This window comes from Talpa europaea, assembly GCF_964194135.1.
Source record: "Talpa europaea genome assembly, chromosome: 16".
In the NCBI taxonomy this organism is placed as follows: domain Eukaryota; kingdom Metazoa; phylum Chordata; class Mammalia; order Eulipotyphla; family Talpidae; genus Talpa; species Talpa europaea.
In genome coordinates, this window is record NC_140084.1 from 41,042,061 (window position 1) to 41,059,382 (window position 17,322).

General features: G+C 55.0%; 1 protein-coding gene across 2 annotated transcripts in view; it reads left to right on the forward strand.

The window, feature by feature from the left end:
* Positions 1 to 17,322, forward strand: part of RYR1 (ryanodine receptor 1) — a gene marked incomplete at its 5' end in the record, with an annotated part of 106,188 nt that overhangs the window by 35,327 nt on the left and 53,539 nt on the right. For both annotated transcript variants that reach the window (XM_084257220.1, XM_084257219.1), the window contains 24 exons: positions 963 to 1,575; positions 2,369 to 2,641; positions 2,981 to 3,181; positions 3,470 to 3,581; positions 6,057 to 6,203; positions 6,637 to 6,910; positions 7,615 to 7,729; positions 7,816 to 7,948; positions 8,330 to 8,424; positions 8,683 to 8,818; positions 9,066 to 9,252; positions 9,338 to 9,446; positions 9,832 to 9,952; positions 10,027 to 10,196; positions 11,717 to 11,937; positions 12,023 to 12,113; positions 13,007 to 13,147; positions 13,533 to 13,696; positions 13,809 to 13,887; positions 14,129 to 14,218; positions 15,536 to 15,676; positions 15,999 to 16,073; positions 16,174 to 16,249; positions 16,840 to 16,963. In XM_084257220.1, the coding sequence (XP_084113346.1) occupies positions 963 to 1,575; positions 2,369 to 2,641; positions 2,981 to 3,181; positions 3,470 to 3,581; positions 6,057 to 6,203; positions 6,637 to 6,910; positions 7,615 to 7,729; positions 7,816 to 7,948; positions 8,330 to 8,424; positions 8,683 to 8,818; positions 9,066 to 9,252; positions 9,338 to 9,446; positions 9,832 to 9,952; positions 10,027 to 10,196; positions 11,717 to 11,937; positions 12,023 to 12,113; positions 13,007 to 13,147; positions 13,533 to 13,696; positions 13,809 to 13,887; positions 14,129 to 14,218; positions 15,536 to 15,676; positions 15,999 to 16,073; positions 16,174 to 16,249; positions 16,840 to 16,963 (3,888 nt within the window). The remainder of the gene's footprint in view (positions 1 to 962; positions 1,576 to 2,368; positions 2,642 to 2,980; positions 3,182 to 3,469; positions 3,582 to 6,056; positions 6,204 to 6,636; positions 6,911 to 7,614; positions 7,730 to 7,815; positions 7,949 to 8,329; positions 8,425 to 8,682; positions 8,819 to 9,065; positions 9,253 to 9,337; positions 9,447 to 9,831; positions 9,953 to 10,026; positions 10,197 to 11,716; positions 11,938 to 12,022; positions 12,114 to 13,006; positions 13,148 to 13,532; positions 13,697 to 13,808; positions 13,888 to 14,128; positions 14,219 to 15,535; positions 15,677 to 15,998; positions 16,074 to 16,173; positions 16,250 to 16,839; positions 16,964 to 17,322) is intronic.

Consider the following 17,322-nt stretch of genomic DNA (forward strand, 5'->3'; position numbering starts at 1 on the left):
GGGACCCCAGACCCACCCCACAGGGCTGTAGTCTCAGGGAGCCCAGACGTCACACAGGAGTCCACACAACAATCCAGGGGCCTCAAGTGCACCTCAGAGGGTCCTAGACATTGCCCAAAGAGGCCGGGACGTACCCCACAGTCTTTCCCACAGACCCAGGCAGAGACACTAGAGATGTGATCTCAGACCCACTTCAGGAGACCCAAAGGTGTTCACGGGGATGGTAGGATGGCGCGTAAGGACTCTGCTCATGGCCAAGGGTCCCAGATCATTCCAGGAGGCTTCCAACTTGCCTCCTCTAGTCATTCATTTGGCAAATAGCTCTGAGCTGTTATGACTGGCCACCTTCTAGGTCCGTGACCCCAAGCTCTTGTGAACTGACATTCTAATAATGATAACCTGTAACTCAGGGGGCTCAGACCCTTCCCCAGGGACCCTAGACACACCCGTATACCCATTGAACAAATATTTCTTGAGCACTTTCTAAGTGCTAAGTCCTATTTAGGTGCTGGGACTATAGCAAAAGAACTAATCAAAACCCAGAACACGAAAACCAGTTTCGTGTTGATGGAATTTACATTCTAGTGATGCCCAGACATGACCAGGATGCTCAGTCCCACCAGGGGGCCGGGGAGGGGGGGATCCAATCTGGGATCCCAGCTATATCTCACGGTCACCAGATCCTCTCATTGGATTCTCAAGATACCCCAAGGCCCTAGACCATACATCTGGGGATCCCAGATGAATCCCAGGGCCCTCTAGGTCGCCTGGGGACTTAAAGAACCATAACAAGACGCCTAGATCCAGCTCGCAAAACTCTGACCCAGCCCAGCCCACCAATGGGCTGCCTGGCTGGAAACACCACCACTCACCTGAGCATCTGTTTGCCTCTCTGTGGTCTGTGCTCTGTCCCCCACCGTCTGTGCCACTCCGTTCCCGGCGGCTGCCCATCTCTGCCGCAGGAGCATGGACATCCTGGAGCTGTCGGAGCGCCTGGACCTGCAGCGCTTCCACTCGCACACGCTCCGCCTGTACCGCGCCGTGTGCGCGCTGGGCAATAACCGCGTGGCGCATGCGCTGTGCAGCCACGTGGACCAGGCTCAGCTGCTGCACGCGCTGGAGGACGCGCACCTGCCGGGCCCGCTGCGTGCGGGTTACTACGACCTCCTCATCAGCATCCACCTCGAAAGCGCCTGCCGCAGCCGCCGCTCCATGCTCTCCGAGTACGTCGTGCCCCTCACGGCCGAGACCCGCACCATCACGCTCTTCCCACCTGGGAAAACCCAAGAGGATGGTCCCCGCCGCCACGGCCTGCCCGGCGTTGGCGTCACCACCTCGCTGCGGCCTCCACACCACTTCTCACCCCCCTGTTTCGTCGCTGCCCTGCCAGCTGCTGGGGTGGCCGAAGCCCCCACCCGCCTCAGCCCCAGCATCCCTCTGGAGGCCCTCAGGGACAAAGCGCTGAGGATGCTGGGGGAGGCGGTGCGAGACGGCGGGCAGCACGCGCGCGACCCCGTGGGAGGCTCGGTGGAGTTCCAGTTTGTGCCGGTGCTCAAGCTCGTGTCCACCCTGCTGGTAAGAGCTCCTCCTGCTGCCCTCTGTCCAAGAACCCACCTCTGGTTACATCACCCCCCGCCCCCTGTGCATGGGTTACCCGGTCCCTCCCTCCATGTGCCAGCCACATAGTTTCTCTTTCTGTCATCTGCTCATCCTTTGTTCTCTTCCCTTCCATCCATTCATGTCATCTAATTATGTTTATTCATCGCTCTTGTTCATCCATTCAACCAACCATCATCCAGCTGTGCAGCCCTGTTCCAGCCACCTTTCTATCCATCTACCTATTTGGGGGAAAAGCACTTACTGGTGGAAAGAGAGGAGCTTGTGTGTGGCTATGCGGTTGGGTTTGCGTGGGTGGGCCACCGGGTGTATATCTGGGGGAGGCCATTCCTGCTTGTGGGAGGAATCCTGTTTGGCCAACGCATGGGGGAATCTGGCATCTTCAGGAGAAGCAGCTCTTGGGGCGAGATTGGGACTTGGTTGTGGAGGTGCTGCAGGCCACAGTGAAGGACCCAGACTTTAAAAAAAAAAGATTTATTTACTTATGCATGCAAAAACTGGGATACAGCCAGAGGTGTGGGGGTGAGAGAACCCACCAGAGACAGAGTAGGGAATAGAACAGGCGGATCTACTGAAATACACTGCTGAGGGAGCAGCGGGCGAGACAGGAGAGGTCTGCTGTGCCATGTGGGTAGCTCCCTGGCCGGGGATTGAACTCGTGCTGCAGTGGCTGCCAGTAGCCTCAAAGGTTGCATCTTAGCCTCTTGTGCCACCAGGGAGGCCCGACCCAGACTGTTTATACACCATGTAGGTGATGGGCATCTTTGGCGATGAGGATGTGAAACAGATCCTGAAGATGATTGAGCCTGAAGTATTCACTGAAGAAGAGGAAGAGGAGGAGGAGGAGGAGGAAGAAGAAGAAGAAGAGGAGGAAGATGAGGAGGAGAAGGAGGAGGACGAGGAAGAGCAGGCCCAGGAGAAGGAAGACGAGGAAAAAGAAGAGGAGCCAGCAGAAGGGGAAAAAGAAGAAGGCCTGGAGGAGGGGCTGCTCCAGATGAAACTGCCCGAGTCTGTGAAGCTGCAGGTGGGTGGTTCTTCCTTCTCCCCACACGCCGCCTTCAGCAGGGTCCGGTGGGGCATGAGTTGGGACTTTTCCCAGGGACGTGGGGAGCGTGGGGAGCGATGGAGGTGCTCAAAGCAGTGACAGGCCGTGGCTCCGAGTGTTCCCTCTGGTCCCCAAGTGAGAGGTGTGTTGGCGGGCTGAGACCAGGGCAAGTCTGGCTTAAGGATCCAGGCAGGAGAAAATGGTGGCTGGGCCTGGGCAGAGCCGTGGGGAGGGAGGAGGAAGCAAGAAAGTTCCAAGTATGTCCGGAAACCCCCACCTCTCTCACTCCCCTTCCTGCCCCCCACTGTCCTCCCATAGATGTGTCACCTGCTGGAGTATTTCTGTGACCGAGAGCTGCAGCACCGTGTGGAGTCCCTGGCAGCCTTCGCAGAGCGCTACGTGGACAAGCTCCAGTTCAACCAGCGGGGCCGCTACGGTCTCCTCATGAAAGCTTTCACCATGTCCGCAGCGGAGACTGCCCGCCGCACTCGTGAATTCCGCTCCCCGCCTCAGGAACAGGTGCCCGGACCCCAGACCCAGGCGGTCTTACTTTTCATTCCCAGTCCCAACCTCGCCCCTGCTCTGCTCCCTGATGGCATTCTACTTCCAACTCTGACTTGACCTTTGACCCTATTGATACCCCTACTTCTTACTCTTACACCTCTGTGAACCAGCCCGACCTCTGAGTCATCCAGGGTTGACTTTTAGCCCCCACTGCCCCCCAGATATTCTTCACTAAGTTACACTTTGACAGAGACTCACAGGGGGCACCTTCAACCCTCATTGTAATCTTTGACCTTCCCCTAGATCAACATGCTGTTGCACTTCAAAGATGGTGATGATGAGGAAGAGTGTCCTCTCCCTCAGGAGATCCGGGAGGATTTGCTGACATTTCATCAAGACCTACTGGCACACTGTGGTAAGGAAAGGCGAGCAGAGCACTCCCCTTCCAGACTTGCTCTTGAGGCCTCCCCTGAGGTTTCCCTAAGATTTCCTGATCTTAAACATCTACAGTATTGGTGCTATGTTACAATTGGGTGGTTGGTTGCTGCTCTGTAACCGTTATTGGTTGGTTGATTGATTGAATGAATGAATGAATGACTATGTTAGTGAATAGGAAGATGGTGAGTAGAAGGATAAGTTTATATGGATATTTGGGTGGATGTTTATGTAGATGAACAGGTATAGGCAGGTCGATGGATGAGTGTGTGAGTTGGTGGATAGAAGAATGAAATAATGAGCCTCCCCTGGAGGTGCAGTGGTTGAGCTATGGGCTGTGAAGCTGCCCGCAGCCTCTGCAGCACCGGTTCGATCCCCAGCCTCCAGCGAGGATCCCACATGGCGTGCAGACCTCTCCTGCCGCCCGCTGCTCCCCTCAGCAGTGTACTTCAGTCCTTCTGCCTGTTCTGTTCCCTGCTCTGGCTCTGGTGAATTCTCTCACCCTCCCATGCTTCTGACTATGCCAAGTGCTTGTATAAATATATAAATAAATCCTTTTTTTTTTTTTAAAAAAAAAGGAAGAAGAAAATAATGCAGTGGTGGAGAGATGGCTGGCTGGAGTGGGTTAGATGCATGACCACCATTGTTTCTGATCAGAAGTCAGCTAATTTCACTGAGATGCCCATATTTATGCTGAGTTGTTTTTCTCTGGCTATCTTTCTAGATTTTGCTTTTGCCTCTATGCAGTTTGACCGTGATGTGTCTAGGTGCAAAGCTCTTATCCTACTGGGAGTTTGCTGAGTTTCTTGGATATGTAGATTAATAATTTCTATCAAATTTGAAAAAAAAAATGGGCCATTATTTCTCTAAATTTTTTTTTCTGCCCCTTTCTCATTTCCCCCCTCAGGATTCCCATTACGCCTAGATTGATACACTTGATGGCATCAAGGTGCTGTTACTTTTTCTTCATTCTTTTATTTTTCAGCTCTTCAAATTAGATCATCTCTATGAACTTTTTAAAAAAATTTATTTATTTATGCATACAAGAACTGGGCTACAGGCTAGAGGTCAGCAGGGTGAAAGGATTCACCAGAGACAGAGCAGGGAACAGAACAGGCAGACTGACTGAAATACATTGCTGAGGGGAGCAGCGGGCGAGACAGGGAGATCTTCTGCACCATGTGGGTAGCTCCATGGCCGGTGGGGGATCAAACTCCTGCCGTAGAGGCTGCGGACAGCTTCAAGGTGCTGTGCTTGACCCCTTGAGCCACCAGGGAGGCTCCTTGAGTCTCTTTTCTTAAGCAGGTTCCCCCCTCTATATCTCTCTCCCCCTCTCTCTCCTACCATCTCTCTCCCTCCCTTCTCCCCGCCCACCTTTCTCTCATACTTGTTGAAAAAAATGAGGCTGTTTGTCCTGGAGTGCTTTGCTTCTCAAAGCGTGTCCCTGGACCACTGGGATGTGCATTGCCTGGAACTCATTAGGAATGCAGAGTCCCAGACTGTCCAGACCCGCCTGACCAGAACCGACATTTTAACAAATCTCGGGAGATTCATGGGCACTGTCCCCAGTCTGGATCCATCTGACATCCCTGTGCTGTCATTTTAACATTTTCCTCGGTCGCCTGTCTTTCCTGTAAATGTGGAGGTGGGCCCAGCGACGTGATTAGATCCAGGTTTGGCAGGATGCTCCAGAAATGGCGATGTTCGATGTTTGTGGTGGGAGGCTGCGCAGCTGCTCAGACTGGAGGGGCTGAAGCAAGGGGCAGTCAGAGGATGCTTTCTGGACCTTGAGGAATGAGTGTGCTTGGCATACTGGGAATGGCATTCAGGGAGGGGTAGGGGCCTGCTATATGCAAAGACCCAGACAACAGCTTGCAGTGGCTGCCAATAGCTTGTTAGCGCTCTCTTTAACCCCTACACCACCAGGGAGGCCTCATCTCTACATCTCATCTTCAAGTTCACTGTTTCTTTCTCCTACCAGCTTGCACAGGTGCCTGTGCCTCTTGGGCGTTTTCATTTGTGTGTGTGTGTGTGTGTGTGTGTGTGCGCGCGCGCAAGCCCCACTGTTTTTCAGAGCTAGCATGCCACTGTTTTTAAAGTCCTATTATTGTACTTTGCAACTCCAACTTTTCTATGTGGTTATTTTCTATGATCTACTGTTTATTCATAGTCTCTATCTGAAGAGTCATTATCATCATCATTTCACTTGAATATTCTAGACGTGGTTTCCTTTAGTTCTTAGAGCATATTTATAACCACCAATTGAAAAGACAAAAAGACTTCAAAGAATGAATAGATGGAGAAATGCAAACAAAGAAATAAATGGAAAACCCCACATAGGCATGTGAATGAGAATGGTGAATGCACAGATGAATGAAGAAGTGAATGGTTGAGCAGACCAGTAAGCAAAGCCCTTTGAAATGAAAGCCACCGCTCACTGCCTGGCCCCCTCCAGGAATTCAGCTGAAGGCAGAGGAGGAGGAACCAGAGGAAGAGGCCACCCTGGGCAGCCGCCTGATGAGCCTGTTGGAGAAAGTGCGGCTGGTAAAGAAGAAAGAAGAGAAACCAGAGGAGGAGCCACCTGCTGAGGAGACCAAACCCCGTGAGCACAGTGTTCCCGGGCGGGGGCAGGCTGGGGTGGGCAGCGCTGTGCTTGGGGGGCCTCGGGGCCCAAGACAGGCCTTGAGGAGCAACACAAGGGAGGGGCAGATAGGTACTCATAGGAGAGGTCTGCTGTGCCATGTGGCCTAGCTCCCTGGCCAGGGATTGAACTCAGGCCTTAGCTGTGATAGCGTGGCAGAGGGCGGGGGAGAGAAGGCACACTGGAGACGCAGCTCGCACCTGGGGCTGCACCTGTCCAACTCTTATGGCATAGGATAGTAGAAAAACATCTGCCAGAACCTACCCGCTCCTGGCAGGTACAGTATGGGTGCAGTTAGTAACTGAGAAGCCTCTGGAAAGAGAGGCCCCATCTGTATTGTTGGCTTCAGGCCCTAGCCCAGGCAGAGCATTTCAACCCATGTGTCTCCTTCCAGAGTCGCTGCAGGAGCTGGTGTCCCACACAATGGTGCGTTGGGCCCAGGAGGACTTCGTGCAGAGCCCGGAGCTGGTCCGGTCCATGTTCAGCCTCCTGCACCGGCAGTATGACGGGCTTGGGGAGCTGCTGCGCGCCCTGCCACGGGCATACACCATCTCGCCGTCCTCCATGGAGGACACCATGAGCCTGCTCGAGTGCCTTGGCCAGATCCGGTCACTGCTCATCGTGCAAATGGGCCCCCAGGAGGAAAACCTCATGATCCAAAGCATTGGGTGAGGGCCCGCCGCTGCCCCCTGACTCCCCCTTCCAGGGCTCAGCCTTTGGGGTGGGGAAGAGAGGGAAGCGTCCCCAGTTCACATCCTCTGGATACAATCATATCTCCTCCCCCCACTACTGCGCCATCCTCGGGTGATAAGCTCCTGCCAGCAGCTAGCCTGTTCCAGGGGTTAAGTCCCCTGCCCTTATCTCTCCACCCCCCCACCCCCAGGCAATAGCTGCTAGTCACCGGTGACCCTTGGCATGAGGTTTCCCCTCTGAGCTTCAGAGTCCCCACCTCTAAACTTGGAGCCCTAGGGCCATGTCTACCTCGTAGGCCCCCGTGCGGCCGCAGTGAGCTCCTGCATGTAACTGTAGTGATGTCACCCAGTATCAAGTGTGCCTCGTTCATTTACTCAGCAAATATTGAGTACCTACTGTGTGCCAGGAAGTTGGGGGACACAATGGGCAACTTGACAAACCCTCCATGCCTCAGTTTCCTTATCTGCGGGATAGGGAATATTACAGTTCCTCTTTCTCAGCATGGACATAAGGTTTGAATGAGTTCAGATCTGTACAGGGGGAAGTGACAGCCACAGAGTAAGAACTCAACGTTAACTGTCATCAGTGTTGGGGCCGGCTCCCCCAAGGATCTGGGGTCTCTCCCTGGACTCGGGTATGACTGGGCCCTGGTAACCCCATGTCCTGCACCTGTCCTCAGAAACATCATGAACAACAAAGTCTTCTACCAGCATCCCAACCTGATGCGGGCACTGGGCATGCACGAGACCGTCATGGAGGTCATGGTCAATGTCCTCGGGGGTGGTGAGTCTAAGGTAAGTGGCCTGCCTGGGCCTGGGAGCTCAGGGGAGGGAGCCACGGAGGGCAGATGCTGATGGCAGGCCCACCCCACCCACCCCAGGAGATTCGCTTCCCCAAGATGGTGACAAGCTGCTGCCGCTTCCTCTGCTACTTCTGCCGCATCAGCCGGCAGAACCAGCGCTCCATGTTTGACCACCTGAGCTACCTGCTGGAGAACAGTGGCATCGGCCTGGGTAAGAACCCTCGATCCTGGGGCCTGCCCTCTAGAGTCTACTTCTGAGAGTCCAGCCAACTCTGTGCTGGCTCACTCATTCATTCAGCAAACACTCAACACGCACCGAATGTGGCCCTGCAATGGGCAGTCCTGGAAAGACCTGTGCAGCCCCAGGCCTGGCCCTTACGGGGCTCACAGTAGTGAGAAGATAGACCCACGCAGCCATCAGTAGCCCAGAGTGGTCACGCGTGGGATTGAAAAGCACAGGCCAGAGGAGGCCCCTAAGCTAGGCTGGAAAAGGAAAAGGGCTTCGTAGAGGAGGTGAGAACATAAGTGAGTGAGACAGGCGGGTGCACCTCGGAAAACATTCTCACCACCTCTCCCTGCCCCTTCCCCGTAGGCATGCAGGGCTCCACGCCCCTGGACGTGGCCGCTGCCTCCGTCATTGACAACAACGAGCTGGCCTTGGCATTACAGGAGCAGGACCTGGAGAAGGTGTGGAGGGAGGAGGCTTGGCTCCTACCTGGCCCTTTGGGGCACCTGCTGATGGGGCCATTCTGAGTGGGCAGTTTGGATGGTCTGGGATGGGGAAAACAGGGTTGGGGGAGCGGAAAACCCATGGAGGAGGCCGCTGTGATGGCTGGGGTAGGAGCTGTGGGTAGACAATAAAGGATTCAACGGTGAGTTGGCGTGCGGAACTCTAGGGATGGCAGGGTGGGTCTGGCCTCCAGCTGAGTCCACCTCTGCCCCCAGGTGGTGTCATACCTGGCAGGCTGTGGCCTCCAAAGCTGCCCCATGCTCCTGGCCAAAGGGTACCCAGACATTGGCTGGAACCCCTGCGGCGGTGAACACTACCTGGACTTCCTGCGCTTTGCTGTCTTTGTCAACGGTGAGGAGGGGCCAGTGGCGGCAAGTGGGACGTGTGGGGTCACTAGGTAAAACCCTCCTTGGGAACTAGCCCACACCCTGAGCCTCAGACCTGACCTGGACAGGGATCTCTCCACGATGGATGGGGCTGGGTCCGGAGTTGCTGGGAGCCTGACATTATCCCTTGAGGTGCTGGGTCCTGGGCTGACCCCAAGGAGGGCCCCTGGGGGTTGGCTCACGAGGCCTCCTGTCCCCACCTGCATGACCAGGTGAGAGTGTGGAGGAGAACGCCAACGTGGTGGTCCGGCTGCTCATCCGCAAACCTGAGTGCTTTGGGCCTGCCCTGCGGGGTGAGGGAGGATCGGGGCTGCTGGCGGCCATCGAAGAGGCCATCCGCATCTCCGAGGACCCAGCGCGGGATGGCCCCGGAGTCCGCAGGGACCGGCGGCGTGAGCAGTGAGTCTCCCTCAACCCTCCACCAGAACACCCCCTCTCCCCGTGCCCCTGTTGCCTCCCCCACACCACCTGCCTGTCCCTGCAGCTTTGGCGAGGAGCCCCCGGAGGAAAACCGTGTGCACCTGGGACATGCCATCATGTCCTTCTATGCTGCCTTGATCGACCTGCTGGGACGCTGCGCGCCAGAGATGCATGTGAGACCTGGAGGGCCCCGGGGAGTGTGGGTACAGGCAATGCCCGCCTTGAACCTCTTTGTTGAAACACTCAGCACCTTGATGGAACAGTCCCTATGTGGGTGGTCCTGGCCAGGCAATGCTGGGGCACACCATGACCAAGACGGCCCAGCCCCGCTCTCATGGGGCTCCTAGCCCAGTGCAGGGCACTAGGGGTGGTCGGGGCTGCAGTGGAGAAGCTCAGGCAGAGGGGGCAGGGCTGGGAATGCTACAGTTAGCCCCACCAGAAGCGGGGGGGGGGGGGGGGGGGGGGAGGTCTGCCTGCTGTTGTCTGGAGGGGGTGGGAAGGAGAGATGACCAAATGGGAGGAGGTGTGCCTGACAATACCCACACCTCCCCCCTCCAGCTAATCCAAGCCGGCAAGGGCGAGGCCCTGCGGATCCGCGCCATCCTGCGCTCCCTCGTGCCCCTGGATGACCTTGTGGGCATCATCAGCCTCCCACTGCAGATCCCCACCCTGGGCAAAGGTGCGGAGAGCGGGGTTAGGGAGCGGGCCTGGGTCCAGAGGGCATCCCTGAGCCCCTGCCCTCCTTGTCCACAGATGGGGCCCTGATACAGCCAAAGATGTCGGCATCCTTCGTGCCCGACCACAAGGCTTCCATGGTGCTGTTCCTGGACCGCGTGTATGGCATCGAGAATCAGGACTTCTTGCTGCATGTGCTGGACGTGGGGTTCCTGCCCGACATGCGCGCGGCCGCCTCGCTGGACACGGTGAGGAGCCCTGCCACCCTGCCTGCCATCCTGCCTGCCACCCTGCCACCCACTGCCTCCGGGGGGCTGTGAGCTGGTGCGTTGGTGTGTTCCCAAGTGGCGCACACACCCTCCTCCTCCCACCTCCACCACCGAGATACAAAACAAAGACCAAGAAAAACTCCGAGCTCTGGGAGAGAGTGGGTGGAAATGGCTTACATCTCAGGTTGTAAGAAATAATCATTCTCACTGTCACCACGGAGACACCAAGGACTGTGCCCAGTAGTAACAGGCCAAGTCAGGTGGGGACTGATCACCGACTGCTGGTCAGCCACGTGGAATTGGCTTTGCCAAGCAGATTCAGTGAGGCAGTGGAGGGAAAAGCCTTGCCGGGGAGGGCTAGCAGAACCTGGGAGGGGTATGGGAGGCAGTGAGTGTTGACGATCTTCATACAGTTGGTGACAGAGGAGGAGGAATGGCAGTGGGCTGGGGAGGGAAACTTTTTTTTTTTTTAACATTTTAAGACTCCTTTTTATTTTTTAAAGATTTACTTATTTATGAATAAAGAACTGGGGTGTAGGCTAGAGGTGTGGGGAGTTGGTGAGAGGATTCACCAGAGACAGAGTAGGGAGCAGAACAGGCGCATCCACTGGAATACCCTGCTGAGGGGAGCAGCGGGCGAGGCAGGAGAGGTCTGCTGTGCCATGTGGGTAGCTCCCTGGCTGGGGATCGAACTCGTGCTGCAGTGCTGCCGATAGCTTCATAGTGCTGAGACTTAACCCCTTGCACCACCAGGGAGGCCCGGAAGCTCTTCTTAAGGTGTCAGCTGGGAAAGGGAGCCCTAAAACTTTAATCCATAACCACAGTTTATCACAAGTACAGGGGGCAGAGGAACAAGTTAACTGACACCACTGGGAAGCAACCAGTCAAAGCCCAGATGTAGGCAGTTCCTCTGGACAAATGACCCGGTTTCTCCAGTCAATAAATAGTATTAAGGGTGAGGGCAGGAGGGAGGAAAAGGGACAGGCGCAGAAGAAAAAACCTAAGACCTGTCAGCCAAATAGAGTATGCTGCACCCTGATCCAAACAATCCCAGCTAAATGCACGGCGATGTTTGAACGATTGGAGAAAGCAGAGGGTGAACATTCAGTGTTAACTCTGTTAGGTGCCATGATGGCTGCGCATGTGTCCATTGGAAATACTGGTCTGAATGGAGATAACATATTTAAACATCCCTGGACAGAATCGTATATGGCTGGGGATGGGGTGTGCATGAAAATATTACAGAAAAAGAAAAGAGATTTAGAGAGGAAGGGTGGATGGTGGCAGAACAGTCTGGTGTCTAGGAGGGTTTACGAACTGGCTCCTGCACTTTGGAGGGGGTGTGAGATTTTGCATAGCCTAAAGTAATAAAGGCTGAGTCCCATGGGTCAGCATAGGGGGAAAGATCAGAAGCTTGGATTGTTTATTCAGAATTATGCAGGGCAGAAGCAGCCCTGAGAGCTCCCCCAGAGTCCTGACATCCCCACCCTGCGCCCCAGGCCACTTTCAGCACCACGGAGATGGCGCTGGCGCTGAACCGCTACCTGTGCCTGGCCGTGCTGCCGCTCATCACCAAGTGTGCGCCCCTGTTCGCGGGCACGGAGCACCGCGCCATCATGGTGGACTCCATGCTGCACACGGTGTACCGCCTGTCCCGCGGCCGCTCGCTCACCAAGGCGCAGCGCGATGTCATCGAGGACTGCCTCATGGCGCTCTGCAGGTGGGCGGGGCCCCGGGCGTGGGTGGGGCCCTAGGGTAGGCGGGCCTCCAGGTGAGCCGCCGCCTCCTGGTGCCTGTCCCCGCAGGTACATCCGCCCGTCCATGCTGCAGCACCTGCTGCGCCGCCTGGTGTTCGACGTGCCCATCCTGAACGAGTTTGCCAAGATGCCCCTCAAGGTGAGTCAAACCCTGGTCAGAGTGTTTGGGCTGTGAGGTCATTTGTATCTCACTGGGCCTCCCAGTTAACCTGGAAAAGTGAGTCCTGCGTCCCTATAGCAACCATTTTAGCATTCTAATTTGCATACTAGGATTCCCAGGACGTTCACTCTGCGTCATTGGTGCCGCTAATACTCCCTAATTAGCGTTTCATTTGCCTAACAGTATGCCAGCCCTTGCAGAATTATCATATATTTGCATGGGGCACACCACTTTCTCAATTAAATGCTTATCCTCATGTCCAGACCACCAGTCTATCCCTATTCAAATGAGAGCCTTTATTTGAATAAACACTGCCGCAGCTACTCTGAATATTTGCACACTGTCTCTCCTGTTATTTTTTAATTTGCGTGCTAATTTGCATATGGAATAGCCCCAGCTCAGATATCTTGACTAGACTACTTTGCATAATACATCTAAATCAGCCCCAATTTGCATATTGGACGTGGAGGTCCCATTCCTAATTACCATACATTTGCATGGGGTGTTGCCCATGTTTCTGTTTGGCATGGTAATTCACATAAACGAAAATCACTCCACCCATATGTCCATTTCCACACCAACCTGCCTGTGAATTAACATTAGCATGCTTATTTGCGTAAACCAACACCAGACGAACCCAGCGCTGGATGAAAGCCCATCCTGACTCTAAATAGAATGTTAAATTTGCATAATGAACAGCCACAGACTGCTCCCCAATAGCATGCTGGTTTCCTTATTAGCATATAATTTGCATAACCCACACATTTCTCATTTAAAATTACTGGAACCCCTGGGCATCCCTGGACTTTCATTTGCCTGCCACCTGCTGTGTCCCCCCCCTCATTGTGTGTCCCCCTGTGGCTCCCACCCAGCTCCTCACCAACCACTATGAGCGCTGTTGGAAATACTACTGCCTCCCCACCGGCTGGGCTAGCTTCGGGGTCACCTCGGAGGAGGAGCTACATCTCACCCGCAAGCTCTTCTGGGGCATTTTTGACTCCCTGGCGCATAAGGTCTGGATGCCTGCGGGGATCCATGAAAGGATCCTGTCTGGAGGGTTTGGGGCCCAAAGTTGGGGAACCAGACTGAAATCCCAAAACTTGAGGTTTCAAGAAGGGAGGCAGTTCTGCAGGTTTGAGTCCATGCGAGTCTGAGTTGGTCTCTGGGGTGGGTGTTCTAGAAGAGGGGATTAGCCCTCCCTTTGTGGCTCAGAGAGGGCAGTCCTGGGGTTCCAGTTAGTTCTGAGGCTTTGGTCTCAGGGAAAGGGACCATAATCCATGTTTGGGGGTCAGAAAGATGGGTTCATTATTGGAGGGGTGAGTTTTCAGGTCCCGACACTCTGGGATTTGAAGGCTCAGACAGACCAGTAATGACCACCTCCACCCCTGACATCCCCAGAAATATGACCCAGAGCTGTACCGCATGGCCATGCCCTGCCTGTGTGCCATCGCAGGGGCCCTGCCCCCAGATTACGTAGACGCCTCGTACTCATCCAAGGCAGAGAAAAAGGCCACCGTGGATGCGGAAGGCAACTTTGATCCTAGGCCTGTGGAGACCCTCAAGTGAGGCCTGGATTGGGGGCGGGTTGGGCCTGGGGGCTGGGAGAGGGAATAGGCTTCAGAGGTGGAAGGAGGGGCCAGCCCCAAAATCTGCCACTCCGGTCTCCCCTAACAGTGTGATCATCCCAGAGAAGCTTGACTCCTTCATCAACAAGTTCTCGGAGTACACACACGAGAAATGGGCCTTTGACAAGGTTGGCATCAGGGTCGCCCCCTTCCCCAGGAATCCCCTCTCCTGCTAGCCTTGCTCAGGACCCCAGATTTCCACTGGACCCATGTCTTCCCTGAGGCCCATATTTCCCTGGGATGTGCAGCCTTCTCTGGAGCCCTCCATCCCTCCTGAATCCCCCTGAGTGCCCCCCTGGCTGCTGTCTACCCCTCATCCTGCCCCACCCCCTGTGGCACTGCCTCCACCTGTGCCCTCTCCACCTGCAGATCCAGAACAGCTGGTCTTACGGAGAGAACATAGATGAGGAGCTGAAGACGCACCCCATGCTGAGGCCTTACAAGACCTTTTCAGAGAAGGTGACAAGCTTTGGGGCCCAATGTTGAAGGTCCAACATGAAACCTCCAAATCTGGGGGTTCAAGGAGGGAGTGAGTCTCAGGGAAATAGAAGAAAGTTGTTATGGTGATGACATAGGCTGTGTAGGTAAAGTGCCCAGCATCATACATGGAATTTTGGGGTTCTTTTTTTGTTTACAACATTATTTCTTTTAGGGTTATAGGTTAAAGCCTCTGTAAGTGTCTATTTTCACACCATGCCCACTACCAATGTCCCAATAGTCCTCACCATGCTCCCCTGGGCCCCTCCATTCTATCCTCTGAACCATCACCCTCCCCTTCTGGGGCCTCAGTTTTGCAGTCAGATTTCTAGGGTTTGTCATTGGCTTGGTTTTGTGTGACCCTTTGTTTTGTTCCTCTGCGTCCTACATATAACTGGTATTTGTCTTTCTCCTTCTGACTTATTTCTCTCAGCATTATCCTCTTCAGTTCCATCCACATACATGGAACTTCTGCCCCTTCCTCCTCCTCCTCAAGCCTTAATGGACCCTCACAGAGGAACTCAATTCTGTGTATAATTCTGGAAGGGCTGAGGGTGGTTTGGCTGTGATATTGGATTCTTATGATCTGTTCTACCTTTAATACAGCACAGAGTAGAAAGAAAGGTTGATAGAAAGCATCCCTCAGAAGGGTTTGATTTCCCTCATTTGTCAAGGTAGCTTTAATAAAAACTTTAAAGGGTGAAAGAGAAATTTCCAGGAAAGAACCAAATGGCCCAGAAGGAGATTCATGATTCTGGGAAATCTCAAATACAGAGTCAGAGATTTCCAATGAGGAGGCAAGAAATCTAGAGGCAGCTTGAAATGCCAAGCCCTCCACTCTGTTTGAGATGACGGACAGAGTGAGTTAGCACAGCTGGAGTCAGCTCTGAAAGACACCAAAGACAATAACCAAATAAGGAGGCAGCTTCACTGGCTGAATCTAGCTGGATCTGTGGGTTAGGGCTCCCTGTCTCTGCACTTGGCCTTCCCTTAAACTTGGGGCCTCCTCTAGACCCCCACTTCTGAGTGTCCCTTCTCTGGGGGGTGAGAGAGATTGTGTTTGATTCCTTGGCTGTACAGCTTCTCTAAGTCTCATGTCAAGTGTGATGATGAGAATTTATTTAGGAGGTTCCATTACAGAGCAGTTAAGAGACCTGTATTCGAATCCCGACTGTATCACTTCCTGGCCACGGTTTTCCCTGTCCCGGAACACTGGAGGCCAGTGAGCGCGATGGGGCTCCCACCTCCACCTCCCTGTCACTTTGCTCCACCAACTCCCCACCCTCCTGTCTATCCCAGGATAAAGAAATATACCGCTGGCCCATCAAGGAGTCCTTGAAGGCCATGATCGCCTGGGAGTGGACCATAGAGAAGGCCAGAGAGGGGGAGGATGACAAGACAGAGAAGAAGAAAACTCGGAAGATCTCCCAGAGTGCCCAGGTGGGGTGGGGCAGGGGCGCGGCTGGGAGGGGTGGAGGTGGGTCACCGGGGACTGGAGTCAAGGGAGGAAGGTGGGGTCAGAAAACTGGGAGGCCTGGAGCCAAAGCGGGGTTGGGGGGGAGAGCTGAGCAGTCTGGGAAGGAGGGGGCTTGGAGGTCGGCCCTGCACAGGGCAGAGGGGGAACGAGGGGGTGGCTTAGAGACAGGGCCTTAAGGAGAGGACCCAGGAGAAGGGTCCAGGGCCAGATGGGGGGGGGTATAATTGGGTTGGCCCCTGGGAACCCCTCCACCCCCCCACCCCCAACTCTCCCTTGTCCTTCCAGACCTATGACCCCCGAGAAGGCTACAACCCCCAACCCCCAGACCTCAGCGGGGTGACCCTTTCCCGGGAGTTGCAGGTGAGATGCCAGATCCTTTATTTGGGGGCATGGTGTCCATTAGTGGGGGAGGCATCCTCGGAATCTGGGCCTTGATTCTTTATATAACCCTCCCTCCCAGGCTATGGCAGAACAACTGGCGGAAAATTACCACAACACTTGGGGGCGCAAAAAGAAGCAGGAGCTGGAGGCCAAGGGTGAGAGCGTGCCTTGTCCGTCCACACACACCTCCCCATTCTCCACAGCCCCCCAGGCATAGGCTCCCGAGTTTTTTTTTTTAAAGATTTATTTATTTATTTATTTATTTCTACAAGCACTGGGTACAGTCAGAAGCGCAGGAGGGTAAGAGAATTCACCAGAGCCAGAGCAGGGAGCAGAATAGGCAGAAGGACTGAAAACACTGCTGAGGGGAGCAGCGGGTGGCAGGAGAGGTCTGCGTGCCATGTGGGACCCTCCTCCAGTGGGCGGGGAGCAGCCAGGGATCGAACCGGTGCTGCAGAGGCTGCGGGCAGCTTTGCAGCCCAGTGCTTATCCACTGGGCCACCAGGGGAGACCCAGGCTCCTGAGTTTTAAGGTTAGGATTGTGAGTGGCTTTGAGCCATTGCTTCCATCCTCTGGAACCGTCTGCATCTGTCGCAGATAGAAACAGCATAAGGCAGTGGCCTTGGTTATTCTTATCTCCCTCTTTATCACTATAATAATGCACACCCTCAGCCGCAGGAGCCCCTTGAGTGGGAGTGACCTCGCCCCCTCCTCCAGCCCCCTGATCTAGTCTCTGCCGACCCAGGTGGTGGGACACATCCCCTGCTGGTTCCCTACGACACACTCACGGCCAAGGAGAAAGCACGGGATCGAGAGAAGGCCCAGGAGCTGCTGAAGTTCCTGCAGATGAACGGCTACGCGGTCACGAGGTAGCTGGCCAGGGCCAGGCCTGGGAGCCACAGGGGACCGGGCAGGGCAAAAGCCGTGAGCTGCCAGGGGGTATCGGAGGTGGGGCCAGGGCAGGGGCTTTATGAGGACTGGGTGAGGAGGAGAGGTCAGGGGTGCTAAAGGGCTGGGGTCTAGATGGAGGCAGAGCCCAGATGCTAGAGTGTGGGTTCTGGGAAAGGAGGTGGGGCTAAAGGGGTGGGGCCTGGCTAAAGGGGTGGGGTCAGAAAAGGGAGGAGCTAAGGGGGTGGGCCAGGGAGCTCAGGCAGGTGCAGGGAGGAGCTGGCAATTCCAGGGGTGCTGGGGAGTCTGGTAAAGGCAGGACCTGGGGGCGCGGTGCGTC